General features: G+C 35.0%; 2 protein-coding genes across 5 annotated transcripts in view; both read right to left on the bottom strand.

The window, feature by feature from the left end:
- The window catches only part of CPNE3 (copine 3), a 47,446-nt gene extending 42,515 nt beyond the window's left edge, over positions 1-4,931 (bottom strand). Inside the window, exon 1 of the mRNA XM_051771627.1 lies at positions 4,859-4,931. The gene's annotated coding sequence lies outside the window, so the exon portion shown is untranslated. The remainder of the gene's footprint in view (positions 1-4,858) is intronic.
- WWP1 (WW domain containing E3 ubiquitin protein ligase 1) overlaps positions 1,476-20,175 on the bottom strand; it is a 58,696-nt gene continuing 39,996 nt past the window's right edge. For all 4 annotated transcript variants that reach the window (XM_051771567.1, XM_051771574.1, XM_051771558.1 and 1 more), the window contains 14 exons: positions 17,995-18,049; positions 17,806-17,890; positions 17,591-17,719; positions 16,553-16,625; positions 16,391-16,462; positions 15,280-15,368; positions 12,483-12,642; positions 9,686-9,819; positions 9,452-9,592; positions 8,098-8,218; positions 6,879-6,983; positions 5,255-5,351; positions 4,859-4,931; positions 1,476-3,640 (listed from right to left, as the gene is read on the bottom strand). In XM_051771567.1, coding sequence (XP_051627527.1) covers positions 3,541-3,640; positions 4,859-4,931; positions 5,255-5,351; positions 6,879-6,983; positions 8,098-8,218; positions 9,452-9,592; positions 9,686-9,819; positions 12,483-12,642; positions 15,280-15,368; positions 16,391-16,462; positions 16,553-16,625; positions 17,591-17,719; positions 17,806-17,890; positions 17,995-18,049 — 1,434 coding nt within the window. In that variant the 3' untranslated portion in view covers positions 1,476-3,540. The remainder of the gene's footprint in view (positions 3,641-4,858; positions 4,932-5,254; positions 5,352-6,878; positions 6,984-8,097; positions 8,219-9,451; positions 9,593-9,685; positions 9,820-12,482; positions 12,643-15,279; positions 15,369-16,390; positions 16,463-16,552; positions 16,626-17,590; positions 17,720-17,805; positions 17,891-17,994; positions 18,050-20,175) is intronic.

Genomic DNA, 20,175 nt, shown 5'->3' with positions numbered 1-20,175 from the left:
AAGATTTCTCTTTAAGCCTGCACCATCTTAATTCCAATACTCTTAAATGCTGGTGTTTGCAAAAAGTGCTGTGGTAAAACAAAAAACAAACGAACAAAAAACCAAACAAAAAAAACCCCACAAGTAGGGAACATCAAAGAAAATTTATGGGTGATATCAGCAGTGATCTGTGAAATATGACTACTTACTTTTCTATTTAAAGGCTGTGAATTCTGATGATTTTGTGGCTGTAAATGTTTGCTGGGTACACACAATTTCCCCTAGACTGACAACAGGAGGAATACACACTCCCAGTACATTAGAAAGGAACTGCTATGTGGAAACGTGTGGACTTCTGTTTCTAAAGATAAAATTTTCTACTTGGTCTTGCTACCATTTTAGCAGGAATTTTCACCAGCAATATAAAGTTACATATCCAGCATAGAAAACAATTACAAACTTTCCAGACAGTATATTTGGATTACCCAAGAGAAAAAGAGGACCAAATAATGAAAAGATGGTAGGCAATCAATTACATGTGGTATTGTCAGTAGAACAATCTAGATCAAATTGACTATAAATACCTAATGTTTGCTTTACTAGAAAATCTATAGGGGGAATATGAAGAACAGCATAGTTGATAAGACTCACAAACCAAGCCTGGTCTAAGTCAGTAGTAAAAATTAACAGCTGAGAATCTGAGCCTTTAATTCTAGCCTCAGATTATGAAACTAGGTTAAACAGGGGGGTTGTCCACTAAAGTAATTAAGTAATTTAGAGTAATTTTCTATTACTATTTTCTATTATAAATATTTATAATATTTTCTATTAGTAGAGCATCAAAATGAAGTCTTCAGTGTGGCAGCATCTCAGGGTGGATGATATGGTGTTTAGGAGAATTTTCTGCATTCATGTACTACAAAAACATTTGCCATACACAGATTTGCCTCCAGTAGTTTTGTGGCACAGGCACCTTACTTAGGTGCCTTTTCTACTGCTGCACAAAGAGGAAGGATATCCAGGTACTAACAACTGTTGAGTGTGTAGTGAAAACCAGCTGAGTTGCAGGAAGAAAGGAACCAACAAAACCCATGAACTACACAGTAGTTCCTTCAAGTAGTGTTACCTCAATGGTTCCCTTGTCTGAGCTCCAGCCTTTGCTGTCTTCCCTCTCTTCAGTCTTACTCACTCCCCCCAAGGAGAGGTGAATTATGGGGAATTCAAATGGGAAAAGAAAATATTACAGTGTAGTATTACTGAAATTCCCTGAAAGTTTAAGTTACCTGTACACACATGCACATGAGTATATTAATTGTTGTGCTTTTTTTCCTCCAGAGCCATGCTTTCAGTCAGTCCCTTGGCACCAATTCACAATCATATACATGTACAGAAGGCTACTGGGTTTGTTTTTTTTCTTGCTTACTAACCCTTACCCACAGGAAAAACTACTGCATTTATGAAACAGCTAAAGTTATCAAAACAATAAAGCAACTACATTCTTGTGGTGTGCTGTCTTTATTATTATTATTTTGTTCAGTTACTCAGAGATTCACAAAATTCAGCAGTTGGTAGAGGGCCATTAAGTCATTCATTAGTGCAGATTCATAAAGTTTAACTGTGACATTTAGCTTTCCTCATTGTCTTTTAGGCAAGTCACACACACTTCTGGTTTTAGACTTTTTTTTAAACTTCTTTTATTCTAACGCGTGTAAGTAATAATTAAAGTGGACTTGCACTTGAAACTGATGTAGTGCTACATGAAAGTGGTTTTGTAGAAGATATTTGGTGTTGTATGAAAAACCCTCAAGGTGGTTGAAATTCTTGAAGCTCTTACAGAAAAGTTCATGCAAATAGGCAGTCTGTTGGGCCCATTGCACTACCAGTGTGCCCAGAGCTATGCACAGATTAACAGCTCCACTTTAAGATGTGCATACTGAATACAAAGCCTCTAGACAATCCAATATGTAGAAAAATAAAATTTTGGCAGAATTCAGTTGCTGTATTGGAAAGATACATGAACAGATACAGCTATTTTTTCGCATGTACACTTTTAACAGTGCAATATGATATGTTACACAAATGTGTTTAATCATATTCTAAAATCATTTTCACGTGTATACAAAATTCTGTATAATTTAAATGTAATGGAATTTACAGCTAATATTTAAAGCATAATACAAATGGTGATTTCAAACATGTTTTTACTCTATAATAAGGAAGCACGGTTTGCTAAAAGTAGCATTTAATATAAATCACATGAATAAGGTGTTAAATTTTAATATTTTTAAACATATCTTTGCAGTTCAGCAAATGCCCTCAATGCCAATAAAACTAATTTTAAAATGCTTTTATGTTACTGTGCACTTAGGACAATCTTGACCTACCTAAAAGAATGACAGGTTTTAGACATACTTAATTCAAGTACGTCTAAATTTCTGTAAGAACTTTAGTGGAATGAGAGAATTTAATACTAAATAATATTTTTATCTGTGCAAATCTTAAGTAACTTTCATTTTATTTGGGTTTACTAGATCCAGTAACTGAAACTGAACATGAACACAGAAAGCAGCAAAATTCACATTACCTTTTGTATACTTTTTGTATACCCTTATAGCTCAGTTTACATTAATATAACTCTACAAAGTTACAAAAAGGACATCATGGATTGAAAAGGGAAACCAAAACAGGAAAAAAAAAAAGAAACCTGCAAGACACCAGACCAGGAAGAGAATGGGTAATATTTTCTCTTTTATTATTATTTTTTCTTTGAAGATTACCTAACATCCTCATGGTAATAACCCAAGGTACTATGTAAACAAATTTCAATGCTGCTCAAATGAATTAAAATACTCTGTTCAGCTCCTCCAATAAGTCAGAACAGTGGCACCAACTCCTTTCAACATTAAATCACATTCATCTTATTCTACATGACTCTTGTGCAAGTAGTAAAGGCTTTATTCATGACCTTGGCTATATCAGTAGAGAGGGATATATCAGCTATTTAGGTATTAAAAAAATTAAACTGACAGAAGAACAGATTCTGTCATCTCAAATACCAGCAGCATCTTTCTATATATTTAGGATACGTTTGGCCTAAGCCTTTAACACCTTTTAGAATAGCCATGCAATAAAACAAACTTGGAGATGTTTCTTAAGTGAACACAGAGCAGTTTAAACATTTTTCTGAATGATAAAGCCAAGATAAAGCAAATCCAGGCCCTTTTAAATGGCTGCAACTTTTCATACCCTTAAAGCTCTATAAAACTAGAGCCCATTAGTATATATATATTTATATTTTTATATATATATTTTAAATAAGTCTCTTGTCTGCTTTCAAAATTTATGGAGGGGTTTTTCTGGTCTTTTGGGAGGGCAATAAATAAAAGTAGAAAAGGCTGAACTGTTTTGCATATATTTGTGGAAGAACAGAGAACAATTAAACTTTTAGAGTTCCAGAAAGATCACTGTACAGAACAAAAAGCTTATATACAATTAAGTGTGCAATTTTAGTTGGCTGGGCCTTTTATTATGCAAGATATCCATTTTGACTAGAAGCTGCTTCTACTCTTGACCAAATCCCTCTGTTTCTTCAATGGCAAAAAGCAACTTCTCTTTTAGTTGTTCATAGCTTTTATATGGTGGCAAATCCAAACGATTAAAACTGAGCAGAAAAAACATAAAATTTTGTTAACTTTATCTAAATCCCATGTAGAAGTCTACAGAAATTGACTGCTATAGTAGAAGTTACAAATGTTCTGATCTAACAATTAGAAACAAAGAAATAACAATCAGCACAATCTCACTGCCTTGAAATTTCTACAAGCAGTAAAACCAGATAAAGTTTAAGACAAATACTTAAAGAAATAAAAGACTGTTACCAGATAAAAACCCAAACCTTTGAAGACCGAAGACAGCCCAAGATTAGAGGACTATAATACTTAGCAAAAAATATAATATAAACATAATACTTAGAAAAAACCCTATAATACTTAAAAAATGAAAAGGAAATTTTCAGCATGAAGTTTAATATAATCCTAGTTCGATGCATCTCCAAATTTTAACAACAGTATGAACAAGCTGAACTTGGCTCCCTCCTACATATGCCTGGATATAGGTTTTTCCCCCTAAACTTTGCCCTAAAAGGCTTCTGCCAAAACTGTTTCATTCCATGTCTTCCCCCAAATTATCACAGATAATGTTTAACTCTTGCAAACATCACTTGAAAAAATCTAGTAGAGAAAATGTGAAATGGAGAATACCCTAAAGTGGTTTAGAAATATGACAAATATTATTGTCACAAGTTGCCAAAGGAAAGTGTGTCCATTTTGCACACAGTATATATGAGAAACTGATCTGAGTACCTGTTGGCACCAGTTTGGGACAGGAATGCCAAGCCAATATTGGCCCATCTGAAGCCTAGGTGGGAAAAAGTATCAGCATTCTTGGCTAAGCATCCTTGTTTCGGATATTTGCTGTGATTTCTTTCACGCTGCTTCTTCTCATGACTATACATTTTATCTTTTATAATGTTACTGCATAATAACTGTATCTAATTACTGAATGTGCCTAATACTAACATGACTTGTTTAGGTATTTAATATTCTCTAAAATAAAGAATTAGGGAAACATCTCTTAGTCCTATTCATGAAGGATATTCTCATACTTTTGATAGATACTGACAAACTGTGTTCAGCCCAGTAGCTAAATTTAAGAATAGGGCAACTAGAAAAGTTTTCAATACTGGCATGTCAGGGCAATGAAATGAAGCTGAAGATGGAGACAGAGAACTGATTCAAATTAGATTTCATTTGACTTGGTCAGTGCAAGACCGGAAGAGAGAACCACTAAAGGCACAGGAAGTTTACATGTAAAAACTCACCAAGTGTGACTTCTTGGTAACCAGGTTTCCTTACCAACTTTTTCAATGCAGAATTTCTGAGGACCATTACTTCCTAGAAAAGAAGATTTTAAAAGTGTAATCTGTTCCTTTTAAGTAGCACACTTGATATTATATACATGACATAAGACACAACTCAGATACACCAGAGTTCATTAGGTGCTACTCATCATTACATGAGTATGAACATGCTTCTCATACAAATGAGCCAATTTCCAAATAGTTTATAAATATATTCATGGGATTTCTGACATAAAAAGCCCTTCTAGATCCAAGGTGATAAACCTGAAGTTCCTGTTATCTATACAACTGCAGGATGGTTCATTTGCAAAGGAAACAGTTACAGTATAACAACAGTTTTGGTCCCCTTTTACTTACCCATAAGTTCAGCAAATCCACCCAGTGGTAATCTGCAAGTGCCAGTGACAAACTGCAGAAGCCGCATGCGAACCTCGTTGTCTGTTTCTTTTACAAACTAGGCACAGAAATTCAAATTACTTAATAAAAATCTTTAGCTGGAGAAAAACAAAAACCCCACAAGGTAGTTGAAAAAGTATAGTTCCATTTAAAAATACACCGCCTTGGCAATAGTTTGCATTTCTTGATTTTAGCAAAATTGGTTGGAGAGGGAAGACAGTGATTTCAGATTATATGCAGTGTCAACAGTGTCAACCATTAAAATGTGAAGCCTGGGAACAGCAAAAAAAAGAAGACTCCTTACCTATTTTATTCTACACTAAAATATAAATTATGCCAATGTTTTATATGAAGGCTACTGCCATTTTGATTAAGCACAGCACTAGCCTAACCATAGGCTCTGGGTATTTCAAGACTGAAATATTCCATGCGTGTGGAAGTCTCAGAGAAAACCCATCCATAACAGCTGCATCACTTTGTACAGGAATTCACAGGGAAGGGGAGAAGAAAAAGAGAGGGGACACAGAGAACATGTCAGTAAGAGAGGAGGCATTGATACACCTAGAATTTTGACTCAGAAAAACTTGCATATAAATGTTGATATCATATCCAAGTTACTTAAACTTCTGGTTAAGATCCTTTCAGTATCAATAATTTAAAGAGAGATATCAGATCTTACAATATAAACAAGCTAGGAAGTAATTGATTTGCATCATTTTCCTATAGCAACTTAGTCAAAAGCATCTCTAAAACAGTGATTTATCACAAGATAGAAACTGCCTGGCTCTGACTTCTCTTTAGAAAACTTCATAGAAACTGTGAGCCTGAATAGCATTTTGGAGTGTTTTTCGTTAGCCAACTTCATTAAAATTAGTTATAATTAGTCAGTGCTAGACCAAAATAGTTAATATGACAATAATCATAAACAATATGCAGCATTTTAGATCATCAAATCATAGAATGGTTTTAGTTGGAAGAGATCTTAAAGGTCATCCAGTTCCAACTCCCCTGCCATAAGCAGGGAACCTTCCACTAGACCAGGTTGCTCAGAGCTCCATTCAGCCTGGCCTTGAACACCTGCAGGAATGGGGCATCCACAGCTTCTCTGGACAACCTGTCCCAGTGCCTCAGCAGCCTCACAGCAAAGACATTCCTAATCTAAACCTACCCTCTTCAAGTTTGAATCCATTGCCCCTTGTCCTATCACTCTTGTAAAAGTCCCTTTCTGTCTTTCTTGTAGGGTCCCTTCACATACTAGAAGGTGAAGATGTACAGATCAACTACACATAGGAACATTTAGAAGGTAGATCCCTGTTAAGAATACAAAAAACTCATTGTATTATCAGTAAGGACAAGATACAGAAAAAATATCCATGACCCAGCATCTAAATGTAACGTATATATCTATCTGCCATTTCTCACCCTAAAGTATGCTCCCTAAAGACCAGTAATCCCCCTTTCCTTCTCTGAAAAGAAAGAAGAAAGGAAGCCCTAAGAACCCTCATTTGGATGGCATCCCTCCTCTCCACGTCATTTGTGCTACAGAACAAAACAAAGAAGTCAGAAATTTTACTGATCAACACACCTGCCAGAACCATATGATCTGCTTGCTATTCCTTGTATAATGACGATAAACAGTGTTCCTCTGCCAGTCTGCTAAATCAACTTCTTGCATACCACAGAGCATAACCTAGAAAAGAGAATGATTACTTCACATTAAACACATAAATTAAGAGTATTTTCTATCTTGTATGAAACATGGTAACAAAAATGGAAGTTCTTGCTCTGAAAAAAGGACTGGTAATTTTTTCATTTTACTCCACAGTTAGGTTTTTCTTTATCCTAAGTTTAGAGAACTCCTCCAAATTTGTTTATGTATTTAAGTGGTCTGAAAGACTGAATACCAGAAACTTGGTAAGTTCCAACTAATAATTCATTAATAAAAGATATTACCTTCCCCTTAAAAGTAATTTTTATATTGAAGAGGATATTTCCCCTCTCATTAAAACTTTGCCTTATATTCCAAGATGATGGTGATTACAATGCTGCTACTGCTACTACTAGTAAAGATAAAACAAACTGCAAAAGTATTCATTACAAGAGACAAGGAAAACTGAAAGTTCTAAAGGCAAAGCCTCCTATAAAACTGAATGCTAAACAAGATTGATCAAAGTCCTTTCTCAGAAAAAGCCTCCCATTTAACTTGGGAAGCTTTCAGAAAACTGCTGATTATATACAGGGAACCTTGGCAGGTCTCACAGAAATAAATAAGCATAGCAGTACAGACCCTTTTGTCCCTGCTCCAAATCACAACCTCAAGAGTGAACACAGGCCAGGTCGATTGCTAAGTAAACACGGTGCATGCAAGTAATTCCTGTTATCAGCCCTATGGCTACATCCTGAGGATCTGCAAATTTCAGTTTCAAACCTTGTTGGTTCCTCCATTTTTCTGTCCTTAAAGGTAAGAACCCCAGAACCTATCCTAGATTCTGTATGTGATACTAAGCGATCGTTATACACCAGAATCAAGTTCTGTGTCATCTGTTACACGGTGATTCTACCCATCTACCACAGAGGAAAAGGTTTTCTGTGACTAACAGATCCATCATGATCTCACAAAACATTGATTCAATAGTAATGGCTTTTCATCATGATTTAATCCCAATGCTCCTATTAAGTTCTCCGTGTTCCAGAATCCACCAAATGCAGCATGCACAGAGAGAGAGTTAAGCTGACCTATCCGTTTAGTCAATCCATATGTATTACCTTTGCAAAAGGTAAAAATGTTGAACAGAAAACCTCACCTCCAGTTCCTTTTCGTCAAAATAGTGTAGCCACTGTAGAGGAACTACTTCATTAAAACCATCAAGAAAAGCTTTGGTTTGTTCTCTAACTCCCCGAGAAAATCGCCACTCTGCCATTAGCCTGGGATGGAACAAAATCAAAGGTGAATTAAACATCAATCAGCATTCAAGGTGAAGTTCAAACATGATTGTGTGTGTGTTCCCACGAGGTAACACTCCCTCAAATTTTACTTCTTACACTGTATGATTCCATTAACTATAAAGAACCTAACATACTAATGTTATCACAAATCTCCAAACTCAGATAACAATCAAAGTAGCAAGATGTACTTAGATTACTGTTCCAGTTTAGAAAAAAAAAATATTATTAACCTTTCATTAATTCAGCAGCCTTTTCATTAAAATAATGCTACTTGGACATTATGACTTTGTTATGAAAAAAATTTGATTTAGCTTAAAAAATGCATAATCCTAGTATTTCAATGGTAGAAAAGAAAAATTTCCACGGATTTTCAAATATTCTCTTACAAAAAACATCATTTAAGCAGAGAATAGTAAGAAATACTGTTTCTTATAATATTTAAAACTATCATTGCCCAATACTTCTAGCATAAGACTACTTCCAGCTTCAACAAACAGAAGTAATTTTCTGTTCTGAGCTCACTGACATTAAGATTTGGAGGAAGAGGTAATGTGTTCAAAGTTTCAACTAAAATGATCAAGCCACTTCTGAATAATAATAATAAAAAAAAATTAAAAAATAAGACAAGAAATATATTTTTATATATATACAAACTATTTCTCTGACAAACTAAAGACCACTAATTTAAGTGGAAACTTTATGAGCGGCACTGGACATTCACTGAATCACAGAAAAGGATCTGTGTACATCTGCTTTTCAGATCACTGAATAGATGGATCAGAAACACATGTTCCAAAAAAGAAAGACACTGATAAAATTAGGAAATACACCATTCTGAGTTTCGGTTGCCACACTGACAGCAAAGTTCTGAACGATTTTAGAATCTTCTGTCAAATACATGTCTTTCCCTCCACTGGATTTGTCACCTGCAGTTACCGAAAACAGGCTTGCTCATTTTCAGTTTGACCTGTTCTCTCATTGTACATCTAAGAGCATGACAGATCATCTTCTCTCCACATGGTCTCTTTTTGTACTAACAGATCATATGTATCAAGAAAGCAACATGTACCAAAATACTGTTTCAATAACAGTCACAAGAATTACATAGTAACATGGGAAGGAAAAAAAAACCAAAAGCAACATTGTGTCAAAAAAGATTAGAGCAACAGCAGAAACATGGAACACTTTTTTTCAGCATCTACATCTTCCTACCCAATATATTCTTCTTTGTTCTCCTCAGTTACCAAGATATTTGAACCTCCTGATTTCAGCTCATGAGAGGTTACTTTTCCTAAGAGCTCCATATCGACACAAAAGTACATTTCCAAGTTACACTCTTCGATGTTATTATCCCTGGATAAAAAGAAAAAAAAATAGCGCAATAAATTTTATATAAACGAAAAAAAATCCATAAAATATCACACACACAAAAAATAAACTACAAACCTTATCCAAATTAGGGAGTTGTAAAATTCAGTATCAATAGATTCTAGATCCTTAATAGTAAGTTTTTTGCTCAGCATTCGTTTGTAGAAAGGCAGAGAAAAACCAGTGTCAATAAATTTCCCATGAAACAATGCCTGTTGAACAGAAAAAGTCTGTTTAGCTTCTATTGGACTTTTATTGAAGTGTTTCTGGACTTGAAGTCTTTTTTTCCTTTCTCCTTCAAATAACACAAAGCACCAAATAGCAGTAGCAGTTTGGTATTTAAAAAGTACAAAACATTACATTAAATGGGAAGCAAAAAAAATATTTGACAAAATTTATCCAAGCATATGTTATTACAATTTAGAAATTCTTTGATTAAAATAAACCCTTCTCATAAAAGGATTTCATCCTTTCTTCACTTTATTATGTGAATAAGCAGAATTGCCAAGTGTTATTTAATCCTACCTGATCATAGTATTTGATTCTACTTGGTACTACTGCCATTTTTTACTACATACATACATCCAGCAAAATCATCCTTTACAGAATGCTACTGCAGCTTGTAAGAAAGAGCTCTGGGAACCACATTTTTTATAGGTGAGTAACAGAACCGAGAAATTAGGTTCTCCATGAAACTGAAAAAAAACAACCCAAAACATGGTCACACTTGTCTCATCACACATGCACGTAGGTATAAGTTAATTTCTACTACTGAAGCACAGCACTACACACACACACACACACACACACACACACACACACACAGTGTTAACCTCCACACTGACTCAGTGCATCTGAGAGCTAATGGAGCACAGCTATCATCCTAAATATAGGCCATGGATGGCATTCATTGTTCCTCTTTCCTCACAGCTGAAATTCTATGAGCAGAAGAGCCAATTAACAGCCCATTTCCTCTAGGCTCCATCTTTTTTCCTGATCTTATTTCCCCCCTAAGGCTTAGTCTACCATGCATTTTCTTCTGCTTTAGGAGAGCTTAAAGAGGCTCTCTCGGAGGTCTTTATTTATTTGTTTATTTATCTATTTATTTATTTTTAAACTAGTCTCTACGTCTTACAGTAGAGTGAGCTGATAGAAACTGAAAAATTCAATGTCAAGTGCAGCATCTAGGCATATGATTTTTTCATTTTTGCAAAGGTAAGCTCTTAAAATCATCTCATTTAATGTGTATGATAACAGCAAAATATAAAAGGTGCCTCAGCCAACTTCATTTAACAGGTTTTTGTTACAGAGTAAGATGTGTATTCTTTGTGTTTAATCCTGTTTCAGTTGAAAACCTCTGTGATGACTTCAGTACGTAAAACTAAAAGAAGTTACAACTATTTCAGAACTGTGAGAAGGTCAGAAACTGCAACTGCACCTAAAAAGCCTATCTAGACTCCTTAAAATGATTCTCAGTTACATTACTACCCGAGCTATTTTAAGCCACTGGAGGGTATCCCAGGAAGCACTGCAGAAAGTACCATCTAGTATAAACCATGACTACACTCAAACCTTGAAACAGACCACATTAGGCATCATTCCACAGCTCTCTCTCTTGTCCAGCTGAGAGAATTTAAAATGCAAGCACATAAATACTTCAGGAAATAAAAGTTTGTCTTTTAATTCCACTAATTAGTTTAATTAAATTCTCTACTATGATTTGTATTGTTATGAATTAGTTTTCCTAAAGTTAACATTTCAAGTATGGATTTATCTTACACACAAGATCAAAAATCACCAACTAAAAGAAACAAAATCTGGCTCTAGCACCTAACTGGCTATATCACATATTCCTGCTAAATGGCATTCTAACTTGCTGAGGGTTCTAAAAGTGAGAAAAAAGTTGGCAGCCAATTGAAAGCATTAACCCAAAGAGATAAATTGTCATGACAGCACAGAAACGGTGAACTCAGCCATAAAATTCTTGGAAGCAGAGGTGTTACTGTCAAAACTGAATAAATATCTCAGAAAGCATCTATAAGAAAAGCAAAACCAAGAAACAGCCCAAACCTAAATTATTATAAGTCTGATAATATTTTTTCATTTATGTTACACTTGGCTTGTATTTATTCTAATTTCGTACAAAAAGCCTGAACAACAAAAGACAACATTCTCTTCAATATGAAAATGTACTTTTATCTACTCTTTTTGGTTTCACTATTCACCATGTTCAGGGATGTTGCTGAGGACTACCTGTAGACATGATGATTATGTGGAAAGATGACTGTATCGCTACATGGAAAGAAAGAAATGTAACAGAACAGGAGTCACTATAGAAAACCGACACAGTGACACCAGAAGGGACACAACATGCCTCCCCAACTTCTAGTTTACAAGACTAGATGGCAGAGAACCAGCTCCCTAACAGCTTCTGTTCTCCTCAGTGTTTGACTTTTGTTTCCAAGCATGTACAGTTAAAAAAAGGCTCAGTGTACTCTGCATTCTAATTTTTTCAAATACAGTAAGGTATACCAAGTCTAACTGAGGAGCCTTTTTCACAAAATACTAGTCACATTTTTCAGAGCATCGGTATTCAGACACTCAATCAAACAGTGGTTTGCATGAAGCACACACATCCAATTGATGAAAATAAAATATTATACTGAATGTCATATTAATTTTCATCACTCTCCCAGGAGACATAAATGCATAAGAGACTTAACTCTTAGGGAATATTTTGGCTCAATAACCTTATATGCTTTTAATCTTCCATTTCTGAGAGATTAATATAACCTTTAATAACTGTAAAAACAAATACTATTCAGGAATAAATGTATAGCTACAGCAAATATAAAACCTTAAAAATCTAACCTACCATGGCAATAAAGCGCCCAATGAAACAGAAATATGAAAGATGGTCAGGATTGATTGTTGATGCTGGATTTATCTGCAGGCAATAGTTGCTCTTGCCAGCATACTCAAATAGGCAGTACATAGGGTTCAGTACTTCATGGGAAAGCAAGAAAAACCATTCTCTAAGGAAAAAAAACATGTATACACATAAAAACCATCAAATACAGATGTTTATCATCATTCCCCTTAGGTAACTAGCAAAATGGTCAAAATATATGCAAACTTTGAAAAATACAGTGTTGTATTAGAATCACAGAATAATATGTGGTATTATATACTTCTTAAACATAAAAAATTCATTATCAAGAACAATAATGTTAGAAAGTCATGGGTTTCAAAGTTTAGAAATGATAGTTAAGGCTGTCACCTTGAACACACCCTCAGAGCACAGGTTTTAGATGCCTATTAGTAATACTTTTTCTTACAGTCCTTGCCTCAACCAGTACACAGCATTTATCCTCCTCACGCCTGCTTTACTGTCTGCAACTCGAATTTTTATTCAAAAAATCACAGATTATTCCAAGTTTATTATAAACAATTTAGACTAAACAAAACAAAACAAATAAGCCTAAACCTCAGTACACCTTATTTGCTTTCCCAATCTGACACTGAGTTACTGTGGTTTAACAAATTACCATGCATTAGTTAAGCCTGCAGAACACAACAGTGTGAAAATGTCTTTGTTGAGATTAAATGAATACATGTTATTCGCCACTTTAACAGTTTCCAGCTCAGCTAATCTGAAATAATACCAGAATCTGGTATTTAGTGTTTGGATAGGTGATTTTTATATTTGTTGCTTTATAATATTTATATGTAATCAGAGATCTCAGAAGCAGTCATATATTCTCAGGAACTTTTCAAGCAGGCACTAAGTGTTCAGTACTAAACAGCCAGGCTTAGGGAAAACCTATAAAAAAAAGCTAGAAGTCTATCCTATAATAAGTGCAGGGAATGAATTCCATTCTAACTACCTTTCAGCTGTCACATTTGAAAGGCATCTTTTCTACTCCTGTATTTACTTGAGATTAGGGAATAGAAATGAGATTTGCTGGAATGTTTCTCCTAACAGTTCTATGACACTCAAGTCATGGATCATGATTCGCTATGATACATTTCCAACTCAAAGGCTAAGAAGAAAGAGTAAACAGAGAAAGGCAGCCAGGATATGATAACCCTAACAGGGTTCTGTGTATCTTTCAATAAGTATGAGAATGTTGTACAGCATTCTGTGCAAGTTTTATACTAAGACAATTATATTAACTCTATATAAAAGTATAAAATTTAATAGGCATTTAAATTAGAACAAAGTCAGACAACAAGGGAGGAATTAAATAAATCAGTCATCAACAAAAAGTTTGGAGAAGCAAAGAATTTTTCACATCAACAGCTAAAACTTGCCACAAGACACAGTGTCAGATTGGTCCTGCTAAATGCAAGGTAAGGTCTGAAGGGAGCACCGAGTCTAGCCTGCTGCAAGACAGCTGATAAATCGGGGCATCAGCTTTTTATATTTGTATTAATGCAGTAGTAGTCAGTACATGAACATTTACTCAGTGTCATTTAAAAATTCTCAGCTCAAGCCACAATGAGATCCTTGCTGCTTCTCAGGACCACATAAAAAATCTTGGGTAGGACTTAACTAACTATGAAACTATACTACTTAAGTATTTATTATTTATCTATTTATTCTGCTACTTTCTGTGACTAACATACTTTGGTTAAATTATTTTAACATCACTTCTTTGGAATACTTGGTTTCTATGGAACAGACTACTTGAACGCGCCCAGTTCCCATCCTATGCCTAAGGACATCATAGTAGGGACACCAACCAAACAAAACCCATGTAAAGCAAAAACTGAATTCCTCCCTGCAGTCACTTCCAAAAAGCCTATCAGATACTGTAATTCAGAAGCATAACACCTCACATATCCAAAGAAGCTAAATCTTCAGAGGCAAGCTTCCTTATGTATAAATATTATATATTTTCACTGAATTTCATTTTAACACAGTAAGCTACATAAAACCAGAACAAAACCAAAACAGAGCACCTTTACATTAAAAAATCCCAACCTAACAGGAAAAATTCTATCATCTATAACCACTTCCAATTCCCTGCATCTACAGTAGTACTGAAATTTTCATCCTAAAAGTATCATTTCAGTCTGAAAGTAACTGGCAGCAGTAGTGAGTGGTTGTATTCTATATGGTCAAGAGATGAAACATACTTTGTCTATGGTTTTCTTGTTATCAGATTTTTCCCTCTGAGTTCCACTTCAGATCTTAGAAAAGCCAGCAGTTCAACTGGTTTGCATTCCTGTGGAGCCTACATTGTCTGTCTGCTCTTACTTCATGCCTGCACTACTCTCCTATTGTTTATACCCTTTCTACTCATAACAGCCCCAATCTGGTGTTCACTTATTTTTTTCCAAATAAGCAGAACATTTTTCCACAGTCCCCACTTCTAGGAAAATGGAACTTTCTGATAGAAAGTTTCTGAAATAACTCAGTCCAGAGCAATTAACTGGCATTAAAAAATTCCAGTTTTTACATCAATCTTTGTCAAAGAACTGAACAACTGACACCACAGTTTTAGCAATGCAAGGTTATAACCCATAACAATAGACAGTGCTGCCAGTTCCACCTTCTTAATACATTTAGGAGAACTAAAAAGGTACCCAGGGTCAGACTGCAAGAGAAATCAAGGTTAGAGGGCTATTAAAAAAAATAAAAATTATTTTAAACAAATTTCTTTTACCTTGCCAAGCCACCATAATCCAATCCTTCTTCTCCTCTGAATATAACATATAGTCTTCTCCTCAAATCATAGGGTTTTAATGCCATAATCTATTAAAAAAAACCCACAAAAATAATTAATAAGTTATAAACTATGAATTGTCACTACATCACTCATTCAGATTTAATTTTATTTTGATACAGAAATGCTATATATGACAAATGTTACACAGGTTTGCCAAGTACTTAGACCATCTCATGGAAAATGCAATCAATGAACTACACACAAAAATACCAAATTGGACTTAAAATCCTTTAACAACAGACTGCCAGCAAGTGGGAGAGAATATCTGGAAAGGACTGCTATATGGTGTCCTGTTCTTACACTCTTCCTAAGGCAGTCATTATTAAAGGAAAATAGGCAAAAAGGCACCTCATCTGATATATATGATTTTTGGTTTTAGGCAAATCACTTAAAGAAGTAATTTAATCCAGAATAAGTGTAATACACTTTCATTAATATATGTTCTTTACTTATAGAGAATCCCTCCCAGAAGGTTTTGATGTGGTGACAGCAGCAAGAATTTCCATTGTTACAGAGAAAGGAGGAATATCATACATTGGCTGCAGACTGTAAGAGATTAAGAACTGTAAGCTTCAATTACACAGATTTAACCTTTGAAACACAAAGCAGAACACCAGTTCTAACTGGAGAAAGCAACATATTGTAACGTATCTAGCCACACACAGGAATCAGAAAAGCAAATCTGATGTGGTTGATACAGTAGACAATGTGGTTAAGCTACGGAACTCATTGCCACAGGAAGCTGTAGATGCAAAAAGTTCACAAGAGGAACACAGACAAGCTCACTGAAGAGAAGTCCCTTGAGAATTATTAAAATACTCAGAAACCACATCAAGCTTGAGAGGCATTTCAATTGTAAACAGTTGGAAGCTGAAAGATCATTTGGTAAAAACATTATATACAATACTTCTGTTCTTACAGTCCTACCAAAGAATTTCTCACTGGCTAATACCAGAGGAAGATTACTATGCCTAAAGGACCATTAGTCTGAACTGGCTACAAGCATTTTTGTCTTGATAAACAAACACAGTAATTTTTGCAGGCTTACTTGCTGGAAGGAATCCTCAAACAAAGTCTGTCTGGATACATTGATTTTCACATGACTTGGCAGCGCATTGGACTGTAATCATAAGGCAATAACATTAAAAGGCAGTATATATAAATGTAAACTCATGTAGTTTCAATAAGTAAATAATTATTAAATCAGTACCTGACACAAGTAACGGAAATGAGCAAGTTTCCACCTAAAGCTACGCTCGTAAGCAATCTGTGGCCCTTTATTTCTGTAAGGAAAAATATTTGAGAGACGTTAACCACAGAGACATCAAACAGTACTTTCAATGCTAAACAACAGCATGTAGATATCAAAAATACACAAAAATTTTTATTGCAAGATGCAATCAGAAACAAAATGCAGCTGATGGTTTGGTATGCCAAACCACCAAAGGTGGAAGGGTCCTTTCCACCAACCACCCCTTCCCCTTTTTGGTTTTGTTTTTTTTTTTTTGGTTTAAGATGTAAATCAATTTACTAAATTGAGAAATTTAGAGCTCAAGAGCATATCAAATCCCTGTTAAACTTGTAAAAATTCCAAGTCACCTAAAGGAGAGACACCATCTTCACTGAGAGAAAGACAACTAAGTTAGGCTTCATAAATTCAGCTGCTGGTGGAACTATGAAGGACTTTCTAGTGCAAACTATAGGTTCTTTGAACGAAAGGTCATCAACATGTCATCAGAAGCCCTACCCTACATAAAAGACATAAAGACAGCCACTATAGGTTGGGTCAATACTTCTAACTAAACTATTTTAAAGTTTTTTATGCAAACTTTTTAAGAAATATTCAGAACTACTTTGTTTAGACATTATCGTTGCTAGAGTGTGTATAATTATAAGCAATACTCATAATGATCATTTGTTGTTTCTTTAAAAAGCTTAACTGTTACTTCCATTAGTTCAATACTCAAGCTTACCCCACTTCCCCTCCCTATTTATAAAATGATTATAATCTTGGTATTCAAAAAGTGTAGAAAAACTATTGAACATCAGAGCAGTACAGCAAAGGATGTCATAAATAAACTGACAATTAAAGCTTAAAAAAAGATTAAATTTATATAACAAGAATTTGTTCATAATTTTGTGTGTAATTCCAGCTAAAACTGTAGATTGTTTTATAGTATGAGAAAACTTCACTATTAAACTATAACAAGGTAAAAACATTCAAAAATATATTTAGTTTCTCACTTACACAGAAGATTTCCCAGTACGAGGATCATTGAATGTGGTCGTTCTTGTATTATGATCAACAAAGTATCTGACACCTTCTCTGGTATATCTGATTTCCCAGCCCTCTGGAAGAGGGTCCTCATTTTGTAAACTGCAGAAGAAATTTCATACAGTGAGGTTTCTCCCACATCAGGATAAAAAAGAATTAAGCATGATCTTTTTTATATACACACCTACCCTTGGGTTCGAGGGTCTTCCCACTGTGTTGTCTTTGTGTTATGATTTACAAAATACACCCTATCATTTGAATCCACTCTCCTTTCTAAGGGAGAAAAAAAAAAGAAAAGAAAAAAAGCCAGTATATAACAATTGCATTCCAAATTTGTGTAACTGTCATTTCCTGAAATCAACAGCTAATTAACTTACCCCAACCTGGTGGTAAAGGCCCAAGTGGATCATTTTCTGCTGACAACATCGAAGCCTATTTAAAAACAAGAGGACTTCCTGTTAGGCCAAATATTATTCCTATTTTTTTCTTAATGTGTTTTAAAATTATTGCTAGTTCTGCAAACTAATCTGGTTTTGCAAAGAAACATAGATTATATGATAACAAGATATGATTTGCACACTTGCCTCCACTGTTTCCAACTCAGTATATCCCTTTCCCTTCCTACAGCAAACTTGAGAGGCAAGGACTCACAAAGAGGTACAGTTCATCGAAGGTTTGCGGAAACATGTATCAGCAGATAAGCACAATGCTGTTGCCTGAGAACACGTTTTACCATAATAAACATTTGCAAGCACAGAGAATACTGCCAGCATAAGGGGTTTTGCTTCCTCAATACACGATGACTTCTCTGGATGTTTGGCTATTTTCAGACTTTATCAGTTTTTGAAAATGCGGCTGCATTTGTTAAAATATGCTGATGGGTAAAATTGTACCAACATATGGTAAGGTTAAAAGGAAAAAAAAAAAAGAAAAAACGGATTAGGTTATTATGTAAAACCACGCTAAGCTCATAATATACTGTAACCTTGTAGAAGTCCCCCAGTAGCTCCCAAAAATACAAAGCATAGGGAAAAACCCAAAAGGCAGAAATCCCACAGACTGTAGGATCCATGCTCTGATTTATAACTAAAAGCATCCACCCCTAAAGTTTGGTAGACACAAAATTTTTTCATGTGTATGTGCAGAATGGAATTTTGATATATGGGAACCAAAGAGTATCTTAGGAACACCTTGCTACTAATACTGCTTTATAGCATTTGCAGTACAAAAAGTCAAATCCACTTAGGGGTTTACAACAGCAAATTCAGGCAAAACAAATCTATGATATTTTTCCTGGGAAAGAGAAACAGAGCAAGGATCAGAAGGAAATGCATTAGTTACACTCAAAATCAAGCTGCATATTTGTTCCAACCACCAGCTACTACATGTGAACAGAGAATTATCATTATCTCAGCAGCAAATTCAGTTAACCTTTTCTGCTTTTGAGACTACACAATCACAATGACCCTCTAACCAAAGACTTTTCTGTGGTGAGTATAAAAAAAGAACAGTGCACAAAAGCAAAATGCCAAACAACTGAACAGTGGTACAATTTAGAGATTTCCAACCTTCTTAATAGGCCCAAGGATTTGTGTGTGGCTGCTGGCCACACACAGCTGTATATTTAACAGAACACACTGAAATAGTAGGCAGTGGCATGGGGTGAGGCAGATTCAATACTGAAAGGACTACAATAAATTAATCCAGGTAAAAATGAAAGTAACTAAAATAACTACAGCCTATCTACTCTTCTTCCTTTACATAGTTTAGCCTTAACCACTCAAGGTAATTGAAACATTCTCTTACTCACTGAAAATATTCATCTACTTTTTCCCCAAAAATAAAATACAATCTCAGTCATAAACTGCTATATTGGCAGAGTCCTGATATGTCACCAGAGGATGAAAAGTTAGCTAGAGTCTGACCCTAACTATTCTAGAAGAAAAGTATACAGAAACGCTAAAGTAAAAAACTTACACTTTTTTCAATATAATTTCAATTTTTTTCCCCCCAACAAACTGTGAGTTCTATCTATGCAACTGATATAATACTTAGAAAACAGAATTCTAAAGAGATGCAAACAGTCACATTATCTTTTCTCTTCCTTCAAGTATATTCTGCCTCACAAACAAATCCTCATTTAATGATTCTAAGGTCAGATGGAACATTTTAAGAAATGAGTCTGTGGTTTTCAGTAAGAGTTATCATTTAAGGAAGGAAGAAACATAATTTAATTTTAAAAATGTATTGTTCCCTGAAAGAATAAATCCAGCTCAAAAAAAAACCATATTGGCATCAGGAAAAGCGGGAGTTTTTATGCAACTGATCACAGTAGTACACAAGTACAAAAAGTTGGTCAGGAAGAGATCTTGGCTGGATGTGTTTCAGTGGTGATTCTTGGATTTGCATTGAAAGTTACCAATGTGTATAAGTACCTGAAGGAGGGTGCAAAAAGGATGGAGCCAGGCTTTTTTCACTGGGGCACAGTGGCAAGACCAGAAGCAATGGGCACACACTGAAACACAGAAGTTCCCTCCGAACATCTGGAACCACTTTTT

Source organism: Manacus candei, unplaced genomic scaffold, assembly GCF_025592945.1.
Source record: "Manacus candei isolate 608988 ecotype Guabito, Panama unplaced genomic scaffold, ASM2559294v1 h1tg000008l, whole genome shotgun sequence".
Lineage (NCBI taxonomy): Eukaryota > Metazoa > Chordata > Aves > Passeriformes > Pipridae > Manacus > Manacus candei.
Note: the sequence above shows the minus strand (reverse complement) of the source record. Positions and strands in the feature narration are given on the sequence as shown.